Source organism: Muscardinus avellanarius (assembly GCF_963383645.1).
Source record: "Muscardinus avellanarius genome assembly, chromosome: 2".
Lineage (NCBI taxonomy): Eukaryota > Metazoa > Chordata > Mammalia > Rodentia > Gliridae > Muscardinus > Muscardinus avellanarius.
The window spans coordinates 20,901,781-20,919,420 of NC_137787.1; the positions used below are offsets into that span (position 1 = coordinate 20,901,781).

General features: G+C 51.5%; 1 protein-coding gene across 2 annotated transcripts in view; it reads right to left on the minus strand.

Annotated features, from left to right (window-relative positions):
• Nucleotides 1-5,434: 5,434 nt before the first annotated feature.
• Nucleotides 5,435-17,640, minus strand: part of PNKD (PNKD metallo-beta-lactamase domain containing) — a gene marked incomplete at both ends in the record, with an annotated part of 81,896 nt that continues 69,690 nt past the window's right edge. For both annotated transcript variants that reach the window (XM_080689674.1, XM_080689675.1), the window contains 8 exons: nucleotides 5,435-5,608; nucleotides 5,819-5,934; nucleotides 7,079-7,165; nucleotides 7,772-7,935; nucleotides 8,271-8,363; nucleotides 8,992-9,050; nucleotides 9,534-9,646; nucleotides 9,768-9,883. In XM_080689674.1, the coding sequence (XP_080545800.1) occupies nucleotides 5,435-5,608; nucleotides 5,819-5,934; nucleotides 7,079-7,165; nucleotides 7,772-7,935; nucleotides 8,271-8,363; nucleotides 8,992-9,050; nucleotides 9,534-9,646; nucleotides 9,768-9,883 (922 nt within the window). The remainder of the gene's footprint in view (nucleotides 5,609-5,818; nucleotides 5,935-7,078; nucleotides 7,166-7,771; nucleotides 7,936-8,270; nucleotides 8,364-8,991; nucleotides 9,051-9,533; nucleotides 9,647-9,767; nucleotides 9,884-17,640) is intronic.

A 17,640-nucleotide genomic window follows, 5' to 3' on the forward strand; every position in this document is an offset into this window, starting at 1 on the left:
CAGCCTGTGATGCAGGGATAAAAAAGGGGAAAAAATGAAGCGCTGGCTGATTATTTTAAAAACTAGGTATTAGTCGCATGCCTTTGGGGCCACACGCTCACCTCCATCTCCTCTCTGTAATTAATCACAGTCCCACAAACCTGATGTAGCATTTTTCAAAATGCCTTCACATGCCTCTTCCCACCTGACCCTCCTGAGAGCCGTGGATAGGCGGGGATTGTTGGCGAAGGCTTATGGTTTTGCTGTCGTGCATCATTTCTGGTACCAGGCGCCCCATTCCTTCCTTCCCCCAGCTCATGTGGTTTAGTTGGGACTGATAGAGTCCTGGGCGTGGGCATCAAACCCGACCTGGCCAGTGCGAGAAGCTCGTTCTTGGCTCAGCACTGGGCACCAGCAAGACCAAGGAACATCCCTAGAACTACTGGAGGTCCTGCTGGGCTTGATGGACTAGTGACCTGGAAGGCTGGAACTTTTAGAGAACAATCTTTCCGCTGCAGCGTAAAAGGTTGACAGAGAAGGACCTGCCCGAGCGGAAGGCAGAGCTGAGCAGAGACACCCTTTGAACCCCCGGGTCCACCCATGCTCAACGCCGTTCTCAGGCTCACGGTTGTCTGCTGAGAGTGGGAAGACGGCCCATATCAAGGTCTTCCTTTTGGCTTAAGCTACTTTGTTTACTTTTTCTTTTCTTTTTTCTTTTTTGTGTGGTGATGGGTATTGAACACAGGGGCATTCTACCTCCAAGCTATACCCTCAGCCCAATTTTTTATTATATATTTATTTATGATGGTACTGGGGGTGGAACCCAGAGGCTTTCTACCTCTGGACTACACTCCCAGACCTATTTTCTATTTTATTTGGAAACAGGGTCTCACTAAGTTTCTGAGAGCCTCACTAAGTAGCTGAGGCTGGCTCAAACCTGTGTGATCCTCCCGTCTCAGGCTCCCAAGCGCTGGGATTACAAGCGTGTGCCACCACGCCCGACTTTTTATTTTGAGACAAGGTCTCACTAAGTTGCGAAAGGCCTAAGTAGCTGAGGCTGGCTGTGAACCTGCGATCCTCCTGTCTCAGCCTCCCAAGTACTGGAATTACAAGCGTGCGCCACCACGCCTGGCCGCTTTGTGATGAGTGTTTTTCACTAGTTCCTGAAAGGGTTCTGACTCACTGCTGTCCTCTCCACTGGAAAGTGAAGAAACAGGACAGGAAAGTGACTTGCCCATGGGTGCTGGGGTAAAACTGGGACCCAGGCTACCTGCTGTTGTGTAAGCAAAGCGCGTGGCCTATAGCCAGACGTGGTGGCACAACCCTGTAATCACAGTAGTTGGGAGGCTGAGATAGGAGGATTGCAGCCTCAGCAGCTTAGTGAGGATGTCAGCAACTGGGCGAGACCCTGTTTCTAAATAAAATAGAAAATAGGGCTGGAGGTACAGCTTGGAGGTAGAATGCCCCTGGGTTCATTCTCCTGCACCAAAAAAACCCAAACCCAAACCACGTGTTGTGGGTGTTACCGAGCAGCGCCAGCACCAGGAGACACGTGCACCCATCAGTCTCTCAGGACAGATGGTTTGTGGAGGATCACCCAGGCCCTGAGAAAATTCTTCAGCAGCCCAGAGACCAGCCCCCCAGGGCTCCTTGAACCTGCATGCCTAGAGGAGTCCAGAGCCCGGCCCTGAGGTTCACCTGCCAAGACAGCAGTGGCCCCGACTCTCCACAGCCCACGCAGAGCCACTCCTCTTCAGGGAGGTGGAGACTGTGCCTCCCCGCGGCCTTCCAGCCCAGTGCAGACCTGGTCCAGGACAGCTGGGCTGGGGCCAATGCCAAGGTCTCTTCTGGCTTGGGGTGAGACACCTCAGAGAGAAGCTGAACTGGGGCCGGGGGAGTGGGGGCGCTGTGACCTAGGCTGGCTGCAGGCAAGTGTGGTCTAAACCAGCTCTTTCCTAGTCTCCAAACATATTTGAGAGTTTTGCTACAGCCAAGTGTCACCTTCACTTTGTAGTTTGCATTTCAATAAATACCTTTAAATGGGGTATGGTGGCACCTGTAATCCCAGTATTTGGGAGGCTGAGACAGGAGGCTCACAGGTTCAAGGACAGCCTCAGCAAGTAGTGTGACTTTCATCAACCTAGTGAGATCCTGTTTCAAAATAAAAATAAAATAGAGCTGGGGGTGTAGCTCAGAGGTAGACTTTTCCTGGGTTCAATCCCCAGTACCACAAAATAAATATCTTTAATCATTTTTATGAACTAAAAAACAGTGCCACTTGCCAAAAATAAATACTGACCCAAAGACAAATTCAAATGATGTTGAAGTTTAACCAGAGATGGGTGTTCCCCTAAGATGTGGACTGGAATCTGGCCCTTTCTTTTCCCTTCTGTTCTTTTTTCTTTTCCTTTCCATTTCCCTTCCTTCTTTCTTTTTTGGTACTGGGGATTGTACACAGGGGCATTCTAGGTCTGAGCTATGGCCCCAGCTTTTGTTCATTTTTTGTTTTAACACAGGGTCTAAGTTGTTACAAGTCTACATTGCTAAGGCTGTCCTTGAACCTGTGATCCTCCTGTCTCAGCCTCCCATGTATTGGGATTAGAGCATGGGCCATTAGGCCTAGCTGGCCCGTGCCTAGCGTGTGCCCTTCTCTCTCTCTCTCTCTCTCTCTCTCTCCCTCTCTCTCGGGGATTGAACCCAGGGACATTCTACCTCTGAGCTACACCCTCAGCCCTATTTTATTCTTTATTTATTTTGAAATAGAGTGTCACTAAGTTGCTGAGAGCCTCACTAGGTGAGGCTGGCTGTGAACCTGAGATCGTTCTGTCTCAGCCTCTAAATCCTCTAGGAGATTACAAGCTGGGCCATCACACCTGGCTTGGCTCTTTCTTTTTACAGATGTTAAAGACAGGCTGATGCCAAAGTTGCACCCTTGAAGTGGTATTCGTTGTCACGTGGTGACTTGTATAGCCACCCCCCTTCCTGTGACCAGTGGCATACCTGTGCATCTCAGCACTGGAGAACCCTGAGGTAAGCAAATTGTAAACCCTGAATAGATGCACACGGGTTATGGAAAGAATACATGGAGAGTCTTATTTCTTTTTCTTTTGTGGTACTAGAGATTGAACCCAGGGACATTCTACTTCTGAGCTACACCTCAGCCCTTTTAATTTTTAACTTTTTTTTTAGTACTGGGGATGAAACCCAGGGGTATTCTACCTCCAAGCTACACCCCCAGTCCTCTTTTTTCTTCTTTTTTTGTGTGTGGTACTGGGGTTCCTGGAAACCCTTCTACCTCTGGGCTACACTCCCAGACGACCTGTTTTATATTTTGAAACAGGGTCTCTTAAGCCAGCGAGGCTGGCTTCGAACCTGCGCGATCCTCCTGTCTCCACCTCTCAAGCGCGGGGATTACAAGCGTGCGCCACCACGCCCGGCTTTTTTATTCTTTATTTTGAAACAGGGTCTCACTGAGTTGCAAAGGGCCTCAACTAAGTAGCTGAGGCTGTCAGCAAACCGTGATCCTCCTGTCTCAGCCTCCCAAATGCTGGAATTATAAGTGTGAGTCACCATGCTTGGCTTAAAAAATATTTTGGAAACAAGGTTTCCCTAAGTTGCTGAGGCTGGTCTTGAAACTGTGATCCTCCTGTTTCAGCCTCCCGAGTACTAGGATTACAGGCATGTGCCACAGTGCCCAGATCTAGGCTGCCATTTCTGACCACAGGTCTTAAAAGTGCAGTGACCCCAAGTTATGGGAGCTGGGGCTGAGTCAGGAGAACGGAGAGAAGGTTCTCTGCTGTTTTCATGCATGCAGCTATAAAGACAATCCACTGAGTGATCAGACCTTGTTTAAATCATTCATTCATTCAACATTTATTGAGCGCCTACTGTGTGCCAGGCACCGTGCTAGGCGCAGAAATACAGAGATGCATAAGATACAGTCCATGCCCTTAAGGATTCACAGTCTAGAAGGGGAGACAATGTGTAAACAAGTAAAACAGGTGTGCTGAGTGCCGAGAGAAAGAAGCGTTTACACAGTGCAGAGGTGGCCGGAGGGAGGGGTGCCGTCTTCCTGGGCGGGGGTCGTGAGAGATGACAGGTGTGTGCCAGGCAGGAGGAGCAGGGGAAGGCATTCCGGCCTGAAGAACAGCGTGAGCGAAGGCACAGAGGCATGAAACTGCGCGTCTTGAGGAGCAGAGAACGCTAACTCGTCTGTGGTATTGCTAAAGTGGGCTCCAGGGGCTTTGGCTCGAGGGGGCGGCAGAGGCCAGATGAGGAGGGGAAACAGGGCAGGGGGCATCTGGGAGGGTCACCAGAGGCTGAGAAGGAAGAGAAGGCTCCTGGCTGACACAGAGTATGCCTGTTTGAGGACCAGAAGTTGCTTCACTGTGGCCCCGAAGGGACCTAGACCCGGGAGCAGAGGCCGGGCAGAGCTGGAGGAGGGCTGAGCGGAGGAAGGGTCCAGGCCTGGGCCCTGGACACGCTGCCCACTCGAGCTCTGCTCCCGACATCTGCACTCTGCTGCACAGCCAGGTGGATGTCGGGAGAAAGAGCAGACGGCTACTGACTCAAGAGGAGAGGGGCTGAGGATACAGCGAGAGAGCAGCTTGTAGAGGAAGGCAGGCAGACATTCCTAAGAACAGGGTCAGCACGAGAAACTGCACCGGCCGAGGCAGCCGCTGCTCTCTCTCCCCTGGGGAGGAGGGGCTCCGTGGTCCACGGCAGGGGCAGAGGCCAGCAGGCAGGCCCAGGCCGGATGTGGCGTGCGGCTGCAAGGCTGTGGGTCTGGTGCCTCCTCAGCCTGAGGCAGGGGTCTCCTTGGCAGCCAGGACTCTCCCCCTTCTAGGCTTCAGGGGTCTATGGGGAGCCAGAGGTCAGATCCAGCCTTCCAGGCCACTGGGGTCTTGGGAATGGCCTTGGTGGTCATGGAGGGGGTCAGGGAGGAGGGCAGAGGCTCAGCGATCCAGGGTCCCACAGCCTCTGCTGGTGGCCACTTGCTCAAGCCACTCTGTGGGGCTGAGTCTCCCCAACCCTGTGGGGGAAGTCGGAAGATGGACTGGACCTGGCCTTGGCTCCTGCTACCTTGGGTATCCGGGGGCTGCCATGGGGGTGAGGCTCCCCGAGGGAGGAGCTGACAGTGGCCTCCACATCCTCCCTGCCGACCAGGGTGTGGCAGGATCTCCCAGCTGGCAGGGTCTGGAGATGTCCAAGGAGACAGCTCCTTCCCTCTCACCCTGGAAGACCAGCCCCACTCTGTGCGCCTCCCAGCCTTTGACCACCACTTCCCCTGATCTCATGGCCTTGTCCCTCCCCTCCCCTTGGGCGGTGTGGGGGAATGATGTCCCGTGTGGGCGCCGATGGAGATGGAGGTGGTAGCAATGGGGGGACGGCGAGCTGCAGGCTATGGGCAGCCTCCCCATGGCAGGCAGGCTGGGCTGGGAGTGGGTTGGGGGTGTCACTTGCTCTTGTGCGTGTCCTTTAGTCTGCGGAGCTCCTCCAGGAGCTGGGCCCGGGAGCAGCCATCGTCCCCGGTGGGGCCTGGGCCTGGCCCCAGAGCCTCCTGCAGTGCCAGGCAGTGGGTCCTCAGGAACGGGTTGTAGGAGCGCTCCTCTCCCAGGGTGGATGGGCACTGTGGGACGAGAGGCAGCAGGTTGGGTGGACAGAAGCTGGAAAGGGGCCCATGAGGAAAGCCTGGCCCGGCCCCCACCCCCCTGCGGTCCAGGGGTCCAGGAGCTCTGACTTGGATGGGCAGAACTCGGTGGAGGAGCCCGCAGGATGGGCTCAGCAGAGTGGAGCTTGGCTGAGTGCCCGTGTGTTCCCAGCCCCCCAGGCCCCGCACCGTGCTCCTGCGCTCCATCCTCTGCCTCTGCACCCACTGCATCTTCCTCTCCCGGGCAAGGTTCTCGGGCTCCACCACACCCGCGAAGCCCAGGTTCTCTTCTGCGTACTCGTGACCTAGCCGCAGAGACAGAGCAGAGAGGAGGGTGGAGAGATCAGAAAAAGGCATCCCCAGCCCCAGCCACAAGCCCACAACAACCACAGAGAAGGGCGGGCCTCCAGGAGCCCCAGAGCTGCTCTCCGGCCTTGGGCACGGGCACGAGCCAGCCAGGAGTGAAGACAGAGGCCTTCGGGAAACCACGGAGCTGAGGCCTGGAGGACCTCGCCCCTGCCTGTCGCTGCCCAGCACCGAGCCAGTTTTTAAATTTGGCAAATGGAGAAAATAAGAACTCCACTGGGCACGGATGCCACTGTTGTGGTTCCAGTGTCTGTAACAGTACTGTTAAGTGCGTATAAAATAGCTGCCAAATGAATAAATATAGGCTCTGAGGATTAACTGAGGTATTTGTAATTTTTTTGGGGGGTGGTACCAGGGATTGAAACCAGGAGCATTCTAACTCTGAGCTACATCCCCAGCCCTTAAAAAAAAATTTTTTTTTGAGACAGTGTCTCACTAGTTACCATGTGCTGGCCTTGAACTTGCAATCCTGTCTCAGCCTCCCAAGTATTGGGATAATAGGCGCATGCCACCACCACCAGCTTGTGAACATTTTTATAAAATACAAGCCAGGTTCACAAATGGACTCAGCAAGTAGTGAGACTCTCATCGACCTAGGTAGACTCTGTTTAAAAAAAAAAATAAGGCTGATAGGGTTGGGAGTATAGCTTAGAGGTAGAATATCCTTGGGTTTAACCCCCAGTACCACAAAAACAAACAACTACCAAAAAAAAAAAAAAAACAAAACACACACACACACACAAGACTGTGGATACATGCAGAATGGGTTTACTGACTTTTTTAGATATGCAAAAGTTATTTTCTGTTTTGGGCTCTGGCTATGAACAGTTAGACACCTCTCTGGAATGCTCTGGATCCTGCAGAACTCCCAAGAGGCTGAATGCCCTGGCAGGGACGGTGGCAGGAGGGGCAGGAGCGTTGCAGAACCAGGACTGTGCCTGAGGAAGGGAGGCCAGAAAGCCAGCCCCACCCCAGAGGTGAGACTGCATCACCCTGGGCCAGGACCTGGCTGGATCTGTCTCCAGGGAAGTGAGGGGCGGGGAGAGCCCTGTGCCAGGAGGAGCATGGGGCTGGGGCCCTCACCAGGCCACAGCAGTGTGTCATCCCCCAAACCCAGCACAGTGTCCAGCGAGCTCAGCATGGTCTCTGCAGTGCCCTCAAAGGTCCGACCTGGGTGGGAGTCAGAGACACAATGAGAGTACGGTGTAAGGTACAGACAGAGGAGAGGGGACCAGTTTGGGCAGTTCTGGCTGGCCACCAGCCCTTCAACTGAGCCCCTGCCCACCCCAGGGGTCTTCTTCCTCCTTGCTACTGGGAGCTGGGCCCAGTCAATCACCCACCCCTGACTCTCCACACGCCAAGAGGTGTCTGAAGGAGAGGAGTGCAGGGCTCCGGCTGAGCTCCAGCCGCACCCCAGGGAGGTAGGGGGCTGCTTTCCTCCACGGAGTGCTTCTTAGCATGGCTGCCCTCTGAGACTCTGTGCAGCCTGGGACTTGGGACCCTCACCCACCCACAGGATCTCTCTCTCTCTCTCACTTTCCACAACCTAGTCCCTCCAGTCACTGTATGGAAGAAGCAGGCCCCACCCAGTGGCAACAGGTGCCCCTCAAATCTTTGCTCAGGTATAGACTTTGCAGGAAGTCTTGAGGCTATGCAAAAACAACCCGGTGACCATGGAGCGATATCTGTGCTGAAACCAAGGCATTCCTGTGTGACTCAGGACTGCAGCTTGCCCTGGCTGCTGTCCCACTCTCCCCTCTTTTAGGGGCAACTCACCACAGCCAGAGAGGAAGAGCAGGTCCCCTGAGAAGAGGCAGGAGGGGCCTTTGTAGGGCTCCCCATCCAGCAGGTAGACCAGATGGCCTTGTGTGTGGCCAGGCGTGGCCAGGGCCCGGATCTGGAGCCGTCCCACACTGACCACGTCTTGATGACACAGGGGGCTGGGGCAAAGCAACAGGGGAGGAGGGGCCTAGAGCTTATGCTGTGCTGATCCCTGCTCCCACCTGGGCCCAAGGGCAATCTACAGGAGGGTAGAGAGGCACCAGTGTCCAGCGTCTCAGATCTGAACCTCCCCCTTCTTCTTTTGGGAACCGTGGCTGGTACCACGATTGGGACAGGCAATGCCAATCTTAACATAGGCTTGGATCTACCCTCTAAGAGCCAAGAAGGGTGTTAGCCAAGGTCCAGCTGCTGCTGCCCCGAAACACTCAACTGCAGGCTGGGGTGAGGGAAAGGGCTATGGAAGGGCCATCCTGACCCTGGGTTGGGGACTCACTGGGTGAGGTGGGGAATGCCGTCCTGAGGGCTCCCATACACCCGACAGTCCCGGTGCCGCCGGCTGAGGTCACGGTTCCCTCCACTGTGGTCCCTGCAGGATGGCAGAGATGGGAAGGACACTTTGAGGGGCAACTGGGTCTTCCTCTTATCCACAGCATCTCTGGTCCTTTGTCCAGAACACCACCCCCAACCCCAACAACAACCTCACCCTGGCCAATGACCGGAGCTGACTGATCCTTCTGGACTCTCTCAGCTTCAGTTGCCTCTGACTTCCCTGAGTGAATCCAGTCATACCCTGCCTGGTCCCTGCACCTCCTGTGCCCTGTGCCACCCGCCACCCGAATGCTTGTAATTATTAGATCCTTTTATGCAGGGGTCTCTCCCCTACTTGACGTGGGGTTTCCTTGGTGGAAGAGATCACAGGTTTACCCATGCCTGGCACACGGGGTATCTACTACATGCCCATGAAATGGAGAATCAGTGACCCCTGCCTTCCCCAGGGGCTTCAGAAGCCCAGTAGGTGTGTGTTGGGACACGTGCCCTCCCCTCCATCTCTGCTGTGCCCAGTGAGTTCCTGAGGGGGTTGAGTCCCCGCCCATGCTGACTTCCTGACATCCAGCCCGGGCAGTCCTCTCTGGGCCCAGTCCTAGCATGCCAATCTGCTGGGGTAGGGCGAGCCAGGGAAGATGGTCTCCCCCCAGTTCCCCCCAGTCCCTTACCAGTGTTTGTGGGTGCAGAGAATGGCAACCAAGGTCACGCCCTCCTTTTCGATAGAAGCCTGGGGAGAGAGGAGGCGCTGAGAGGGAGCAGGAGAGAGACAGGCCGTGGGTGCTGGGTGGGGAGGGGAGAGAGAGTGGAGCTGAGAGAGGAGGAGGGGAGGAGCAGGGCACCAACATGGGGCACCCGGAGGTTGGGGATTGGCACAGAGACACGCTGAGAAATAGAGAGGGAAGCCAGAGAGACCCAGGCACTGGCAGAGGTCAGGGAAGAACGAGGGTCAGTGGGAGAGATACAGAGGGTGAGGACAGCCTGAACACCAGGCAAACCCACAGTCCTGGGCCAGCACCCCCTCTTACTCTGCTCCCCAGTCCTGCCTCTCCTTCCAGCCGTTCCCAAGGCCCTCACCCTTCCCCCATGCTGTGTCTGGGGACGTAGAGGGACCAGGGTCAGCAGAGGGACTGGGGTCAGCCCCTCTGTAGCAAGGAAGCGGCCAGTCCCGGAGGGTGACCCCAGGTCTCCCCTGCTCCCTCCTGTCCCTCACCTGCACAGCCCGAGGGTCTGAAGGGTCCACAGCCACAGCCAGCCCGGCCTGGGTGTCGATGATGAGGTAGCTGTAGTTGTCTGAGAGGACGGGGATGGGAAGCACCTTCACTCCTGGGGAACAGAGGCAGACAGTGAGCAGGGGCCCAGCGGTCAGAGGCAGGCGAAGGGGGGCGGGCAGGGAGGGCAGGGGCCCAGCTGGAGAGGCTGCCGGCCAGGGGCAGCCTGGGCTCACCGTTGAAGAGGCGGGGCTGGGTTTTGGAGTGGCCTTTGGGGTAGCGATTCCGAGCCCTGCGCAGCTGCTGTCGGTAGAAGAGGTACCCAAGCCAGGTGCGGGTGTACAGGCTGTACCTGCAAGGTAGAAGGTCTGGGGTGAGCAGCTCCCCGGGATCCTTTGTAAGGCCTGCGGGCCCTGCCTTCCCAGCGCCCCAAGTGAACGCAATTCCACCATCATGTACGGCCTGCGTACTGTTTACCTGGCTCAGCATTCAGGACAGGCAGGAGGAGAAGGCAGACGTACCCAGAGCCTGAGGACTGAGCACCCAGGACAGACCTGGGGGGAGGAGGAGAAGGCAGACATACCCAGAGCCTGAGGACTGAGCACCCAGGACAGACCTGGGGGGAGGAGGAGAAGGCAGACGTACCCAGAGCCTGAGGACTGAGCACCCAGGACAGACCTGGGGCAGGAGGAGAAGGCAGACGTACCCAGAGCCTGAGGACTGAGCACCCAGGACAGACCTGGGGGGAGGAGGAGAAGGCAGACGTACCCAGAGCCTGAGGACTGAGCACCCAGGACAGACCTGGGGGAGGAGGGTTAATCCAGAGCTGAGCGCCTGGGGAGATGTTCACCGCGAGGGCAGATACACTGCAGACAGGGCAGTGGTGGTGGAGGTCCAGCAGACGTGGCCTCCTCCAGGAGCAGCCCTGGGCCCCAGCCCCAGAGTTTCCAGTTCAGTCTGTCTGGGCTGGGGCCGGGGGATTTGCATTTCCTATTACCCTCCAGATGCTGCCGCTACTGCTGGTCCGGCAAACACAACTTAGAGAACTAACCAGGCAGAGGAAACATCAGACAGGCGCAGAGGCAGCACACAGCAGGGCTTATTCGGGGAAGACAGAAAATTCTATTTGGCTGCTTGGTAGTAGAAGGAGCCAGAGGTGACTTGCTCCTTGGATGGGCTGACATACCCCCCCCCCCCGCCCCAGGCTACTCGGTGAAAGGCAGCACAGGGGGCAGGGGGGCCACCATGACACAGAGTCCCCAGGGCTCCTTCTCAGAAGGATCCTGGTTCCACTTAACGGTCTGCTGCTCCCATCTTGAAACCCTCAATGATTTTATCTTTGAACTTGTGTCCTGTGAGTAGTCTGAGACAAAGGATCCTGCAAGTGGGCAGCAGAGACACTCAGGGGCCACGCACGCTCCGCTCCTTTGCCGCCTACACACACGCAGTGTTCAGGCTACCCACAGGCTCAGGGCTTGGGGATCTGCTCTGCGTGGGAATTCAACAAGACCCAGAGTGAACACAAGGTAGGTGTGTGTTTAAGACGGAACAAAGGTGGGGCCAAGCTCTCAGGCAAACTAAAATGTCCTTTAATATGTAATACTTGGGTCTCTCTCTCTCTCTCTCTCTCTCTCTCTCTCTCTCTCTCTCTCTCTCTCTCTCATCATGTGGTTCAGGAGTAAGATTACCCTTTCACCCTACCCCCCTAAACAAATCCTCTATGGTTGGACACTCAGGCTGGCCTTCCTTCCTTCTTTCCTTCCTTCCTTTGTAGTAGAGATTGAACTTAGAGACATTCTACCTCTAAGCCACACTCCCAGCCCACCCTTCCTTTCTTTTCTTTTCTTTTCTTTCTTTCTTTCTTTCTTTCTTTCTTTCTTTCTTTCTTTCTTTCTTTCTTTCTTTCTTCTTTCTTTCTTTTATTGCGGTACTGGGGATGGAACCCTGGGGCATTCTACCTCCGAGCTACACCCCAGTCTATTTTTTATGCTTTATTTTGAAACAGGGTCTCACTGAGTTGCAGAAAACCTCACTAAGTAATAGCTGAGGCTGTCTGTGAACCAGGATCCTCCTGTCCCAGCCTTCCAAATTTTGGGATTACAAGTGTGTACCACCATGCCCACTTTTTATTTTGAAACAAGGTCTCACTAAGTTGCTGAGACTGGCTGAAAGCCTGCGATTCTCCTGTCTCAACTTCCCAAGTACTGGGATTACAAGTGTGCCATCATGCCTGGTCTTTTTCTTTTAAAAAATGAATCAGCACAAAAATTACTTGGAAATGCAAAAGCAGCTGGGCGTGTTGGCACACACTTGTAATCCCAGTACTGGGGAGACTAAGACAGAAAGATCGCAGGTTCGAGGATGGCCTCAGCAAGTAGTAAGACTCACCAACCTTGCAAGACCCTGTTTCAAAATCAAAGTAAAAAATAGGGCTGAGGGTATAGCTCAGAGGTGGAATACTCCTGAGTTCATTCTCTAGTACCACAAAAGAAAAGAGCCAGGTGTGGTAGTGCATGTTTGTAATCCCAGTACTCGGGAGGCTGAGACAGGAGGATCTTGGGTTCATGGCCAGCCTCAGCTACTTGTGAGGCCCTCTGCAACTTAGTGGAGACCATGTTTTATTTTATTATTTATTTTTTTCTTTGGTGGGACTGGGGGTGGAACCCAGAGGCTTTCTACCTCTGGGCTATACTCCCAGACCTATTTTTTAAAATATTTTATTTGGAAACAGGGTCTCGCTAAGTTGCTGAGAGCCTCACTAAGTAGCCGAGGCTGGCTTCGAACCTGTGCAATCCTCCTGTCTCAGCCTCTCAAGTGTGGTGATTACAAGCGTGTGCCACCATGCCTGGCTGAGACTGTGTTTTAAAATAAAGAATACAAGATAGAGCTGGGAGTGTAGCTCGGAGGTAGAATGTCCCTGGGTTTCATCCCTTGTACTGAAAAAAAAAATGCAAATGCAAAATGCAAAACTTGGAAGATACAGATTTTTTTTCTTCTCTGGTCTGGGGATGGAACCCAGGGGCATTTGAACTATGAGTTACAACCCCTGTCTTCCTTCCTTCCTTCCTTCCTTCCTTCCTTCCTTCCTTCCTTCCTTCCTCTCTCTCTCTCTTTCTTTCTTTCTTTCTTTCTTTCTTTCTTTCTTTCTTTCTTTCTTTCTTTCTTTTCCTTCTGCGATACTGGGGTTCCTGGAAACCCTTCTACTTCCGGGCTACACTCCCAGACCTATTTCTTAATATTTTCTTTTTCTTTTTTTTTTTTAATTTTATTTTATTGGTGCACTGTATTCATACATCATAGTGGGATACAAACTTTTGTAGACATACATGCACACATCGCCCAGTCAGCCCCCACCCGATCCCCACCCCATTCTCTCCCCATCCCTCCTTCCCATGCTTGGCTTAGTGGTTGACATCTAGTATTATAGCAATTTATCCAAAATTAAAAATGATAATCTCACATAACAGTTTCATTTGTCTGATACCAAGCGTTTGATGATTTAAAGATAGCATTTCAATATTTCTTTTTGCTTTCTTTCTTACTAGAGCATATTTTTTTCTGTTTTTTTAGGTGAAACTATCATATATTTATATATTTATTTTTCAGAAAAAAATCTATCCTAATATGGAATATGAATTCTAGATACCCAAAACGATCTTGAAAAAGAACAAAGCTAGCAGATATATATTTTCTGATTTCAAACCATATAAAGCTACAATAATTGAAACAGTGTAGTACATTTCTAAAGGCAGATAGACCACTGGAGTTAAATACAAGCCTAGAGCTAAATTCTTCCCTATATTGTCAAGTTATTTTTGACAAGGTTTCCACGAACATTTGGTGGTGGAAATAATAATCTTTTAACTAAATATTGTTGAAAAATAATAATTACATGGAAAAGAATAAAATTGGACCTTTACCTAATCCCATATACAAGTATTAACTCAAAATAGATAAAAGACATAAATATAAATCTTAAGACTATAAACTTTTAGGAGAAAATCTGGGTCATAAAACCTCACAACATTGAAATTGGCAGTGATTTCTTGGATATGATTTCAATGGCACAGGCAACAGAAGAATATACAAACTCCCTAAAAAATAAAAGAAAATATTGTATATCCAAAGACAATGTAAACAGAGTTAAAAGTTACTAATAGAATTGGATAAAATATTTCCAAATGCTATATCTGAAGGTATATTAATATTCCAACTAGAAATCCTAAAAATTAACAACAATAAAGGCAAACAATACAACTTAGAGATAGGTAAAAGACTAACATAAATAATGAATCTCCACAGATAACCAATCTTAGTTGTCTGTTGGATGGAAAGTCTTGTTTCTCTGGTTCTGGTGAGTGTTACCTATTTCTTCTTTGTAGTTAATCTCTTTGAGTATTTTCTCTAGCGCTGGTTTTGAAGACATAAATTCCTTCAGTTTCTGTTTGTCATGGAAGCTTCTTATTTCTCCATCTAATTTGATAGAAAGTTTTGCTGGATAGGAAATTTTTGGCTGGAAGTTGTTTTCTTTCAGAGTTTGGAATATGTTACTCCAAGCCCTTCTGGCTCTCATGACTTGGTTTGGGAAGTCTGGAGTGATTCTAATTGGTTTGCCTCTGAATGTCAGTTGGCCCTTTGTTTTTGTTGCCTTTAAGATTCTCTGCTTGGCTTCCACATTGGTCATTTTGACAATTATATGGCGTGGGGATCCTCTTCTCCGATCCTGTCTAAAGGGAGTTCTATAAGTTTCCTGGATCTGTGTATCAACCTCTTGCTCTATATTTGGAAAATTTTCTGCTATTACTTCCTTGAAGAGATTGTTGATCCCTTTGGTATCACTTTCTTTTCCCTCCTCTATTCCAATTATTCTTAGGTTAGCTCTCTTAAGATGGGCCCATATTTCTTCAATGTCAGATTCCTGCTGTTGGATATTTGTTTCTAGATTAGAAACTATGCATTCATTTTTGGATTGCTCATCTTCTAAGAGCGAGATTCTGTTCCCCATGTGGTCTAATCGGTTGTTTGTGCTTTGAATTGAGGCCTTTACTTCATTAATTGCATCCTTTATCTCTTTTTGGCTCTCTCTGAGTTCTTTTCGAAGCACCTCTATTATTTCTACAGTTATTTTCCTGATTTGATCTTCTAGAAATCTCTGATTTTCTGTTTTATCAGGTTCTGATGTTGTGGGGTTGTGCACATTCCTTACTCCAGTGTTATTCCTCTTTCCCATGATTTCGGAGGTTTGTGCCTTCTCTGGGTTCTTCCCTTGGGTCACTATGGCTTCACTTAAGGTGCTCTGGATCTCGAGTCTGTATTATCTCAGACCCCACTACTCCTTTACTGGGTTGTATCACAGAGTCTCCGACCCAGGGAGTCAATAGAGGTTGCTTTAAACTATGGGGGGTGCCAGGTTGCACGTTCTCCTATGGTGTGATATCTCTGCCACCGCCACTCCCTCACTGGGTCAAGTCCCAGGAGGCCCAATACTGCGATTTCTCCTCTGTGGCCCGCAATTTGACTCACTGTTCTTGAGTACGCAGATGTAGCTGTACTGGACTCGGTGAATTCACTACTGCTGCCGCCGCCAGTGGCAATATGGCGCATCTGCCACGCCCTCGGCCATGAGGCTGGCGTATTTTTTCTTCTCTGGTTTTGATTTCCATTCTGAATCCCTGCAGCGTGTGCTGAGCTCAGCCACTGGGAGCTTTAAATGCTGTCTGCGCTGAAAGATCCCGCCTGGCTGTTCCGCAGCGGCTCACCTGGCTTGCTGTAGCCGTCCGTTGAGTTCGCCGCTGCCGCCGGCAGTACAGCGCTGCTGCCGCGTCCTCGGGCGCGTGTGTCTCCTCTGTGGCCCTGAGCTCTGTTCTCAGTCCGCTTTCTTTCTGGAGCCTGGTGGGTTTTTTTGTTTTTCTGGTGATGGTGTTTTCTGGCTATGAAAGGCGCTCTTTTTGTGGTAATGGAGTTTGGTTGTTAGCGGGACTCTTAAGCCCCGCTTTTCTCGGTCGCCATCTTCCCGGAAGTCCTTAATATTTTCTTTAATTTGGAAACAGGGTCTCTTAAGCCAGCACAGCCGGCTTCGAGCCTGCGCGATCTTCTTGTCTCCACCTCCCAAATGCGGGGATTACAAGCGTGCACCACCACGCCCAGCATTTTATTCTTTATTTTGAAACTGGGTCTCACTGAGTTGTAGAGGGCCTCACTAAGTAGCTGAGGCTGTCCGCGAACCGCGATCCTCCGGTCTCAGCCTCCTGAATGCTGGGATTACAAGCGTGTGCCACCACGCCTGGCTAAGACACAGATTTTTTTAAGTAAATGTAAAATAAAGTCAGGCAAGGTGATGCATTCTTGTAATCCCCGTACTAAGGAGGTAGGAGGATTGCAAATTACAGGCCATTCTGGGCAATACAGTGAGACCCTAACTAAAAAAAATTAAATTAAATAAATGAAAAAGAGACATAAGTTTAAAGACCTATTAAGGTTGCAAAACTGCTCCAATGTGTACCCAAAGTTTATATATATATATATATATATATATATTTTAGTACTAGGGATAGAACCTAGGAGTGTTTTACCTCTAAGCTATACTCCCAGCCCTTTTGTTTTTTATTTTGAAAGTGTCTAAGTTGTTGAGGGTCTCAGTAAGTTACTGAGGCTGGTCTTGAACCTTTGATCTTCCTGTCTCAGACTCCCAAGTACTGGGATAACAGGCATGTGTCACCAGGACCAGCTCCATTTGGTCAAATGAAATAGTCTTAGAGAGGGCAGACTACAGCCCCTGAGGTGGAGGAGAGGCTGATGTCTGACAGACAGACATTTCTACCACCTTGAGGAGAGGGTCGCTTTCTTCCCTGTTCGTTCCCTCAGTCCCTGTTTACTGAGGCTTGGCAGGGCGCTGGCTTAGGACAGGGGGAGACTGAAACAGACCAGGTCGCTGACCGGAGTGGGCAGCTGAGGAGGCGGTGCGTCGCCCCTGAGGGGCTCTCAGCAAACGCCCGTCTGAGCTGGAGACAGCGCTGGGTGTGGGTGCACCACGTGTCAGCTGCAGGTCCCTGGTTTCTGCGGCTGAGCTGGTGAGAGCCCCTAACGTGGGCCCCCAGCGGATCTGCTTAATGGTGGGAGGGCACCAGAGCCCTGGCAGCCCTGCCTGCTTCTCCTGGGCAAGTCCCTTGCCTGGGATGCCCCTCCCTCTGCTGCCCTGGCTCTTCCCAGGTCCAAACCCCCTCCCCAAAAGCTGCCTTTCCCAACCATCACAGCTTCTCACCTCTCAGCCTTGTCGGAACACACAACACTGATGGTCGCGAACACACAGGCGTACAATCTAACACCTGGACACCGGGCAAGTCACTCAAGCACCACGGGAAAAAGAACATTTGCATAGTGTGAGAGTATCTCCTTCACAAGATACTAATTAGTCAGCCATGGAGAAACCTGGCCGGCGGGCTCCACCTAAATAACGATTAAAGTTAATGGCGGAGCTGGGAGTTCAGCTCAGCGCCTTCGACGCTCTGCGATCCATCCCTACCACCACCACCAAAAAAAAAAAAAAGAGTGAATCTAACATTATAGAAACATCATTTATCTCATTTATCTCGTGATGGGATGCACTGAGGGTACAACTTCACTTCTGCCTAAAATGCAGAGCCATAATTTATTCATGAGAAAACCTCAGACAAACCCAAGTAGGGACATTCCATAAGATATCAGGCCATCACCCCACACGTGTCAACACCTCGAAAGACAGACAAAAGCAGTGTCCCGTGTGGGAGGAGACCAGGAGACTCTGCAGGACCCTGGACTGGGTTCTAGACCAGAAAAACGACATTAGGGAGAAAGTTGGCAGAGTCTGAATAAGGCCCGAGAGTGGTTAATAGTCTCGAGTTGATGTGTCGGTTTTGATAACTGGACTACGATTATGAAAGATGTTGACATTCAGGGGAGCTAGCCAAGGAGTCCATACAAGTTCTCTGTGCTCTTTTGGCAAGCCTGAAAAGCTACCAAAATAAAAAGCTGGGTGTGGGAGGTATGCCTGTAATCCCCGCATTTGGGAGGCTGAGACAGGAAGATCCCAGTTCACGGACAGCCTCAGCTACTTAGTGAGGCCCTTTGCAA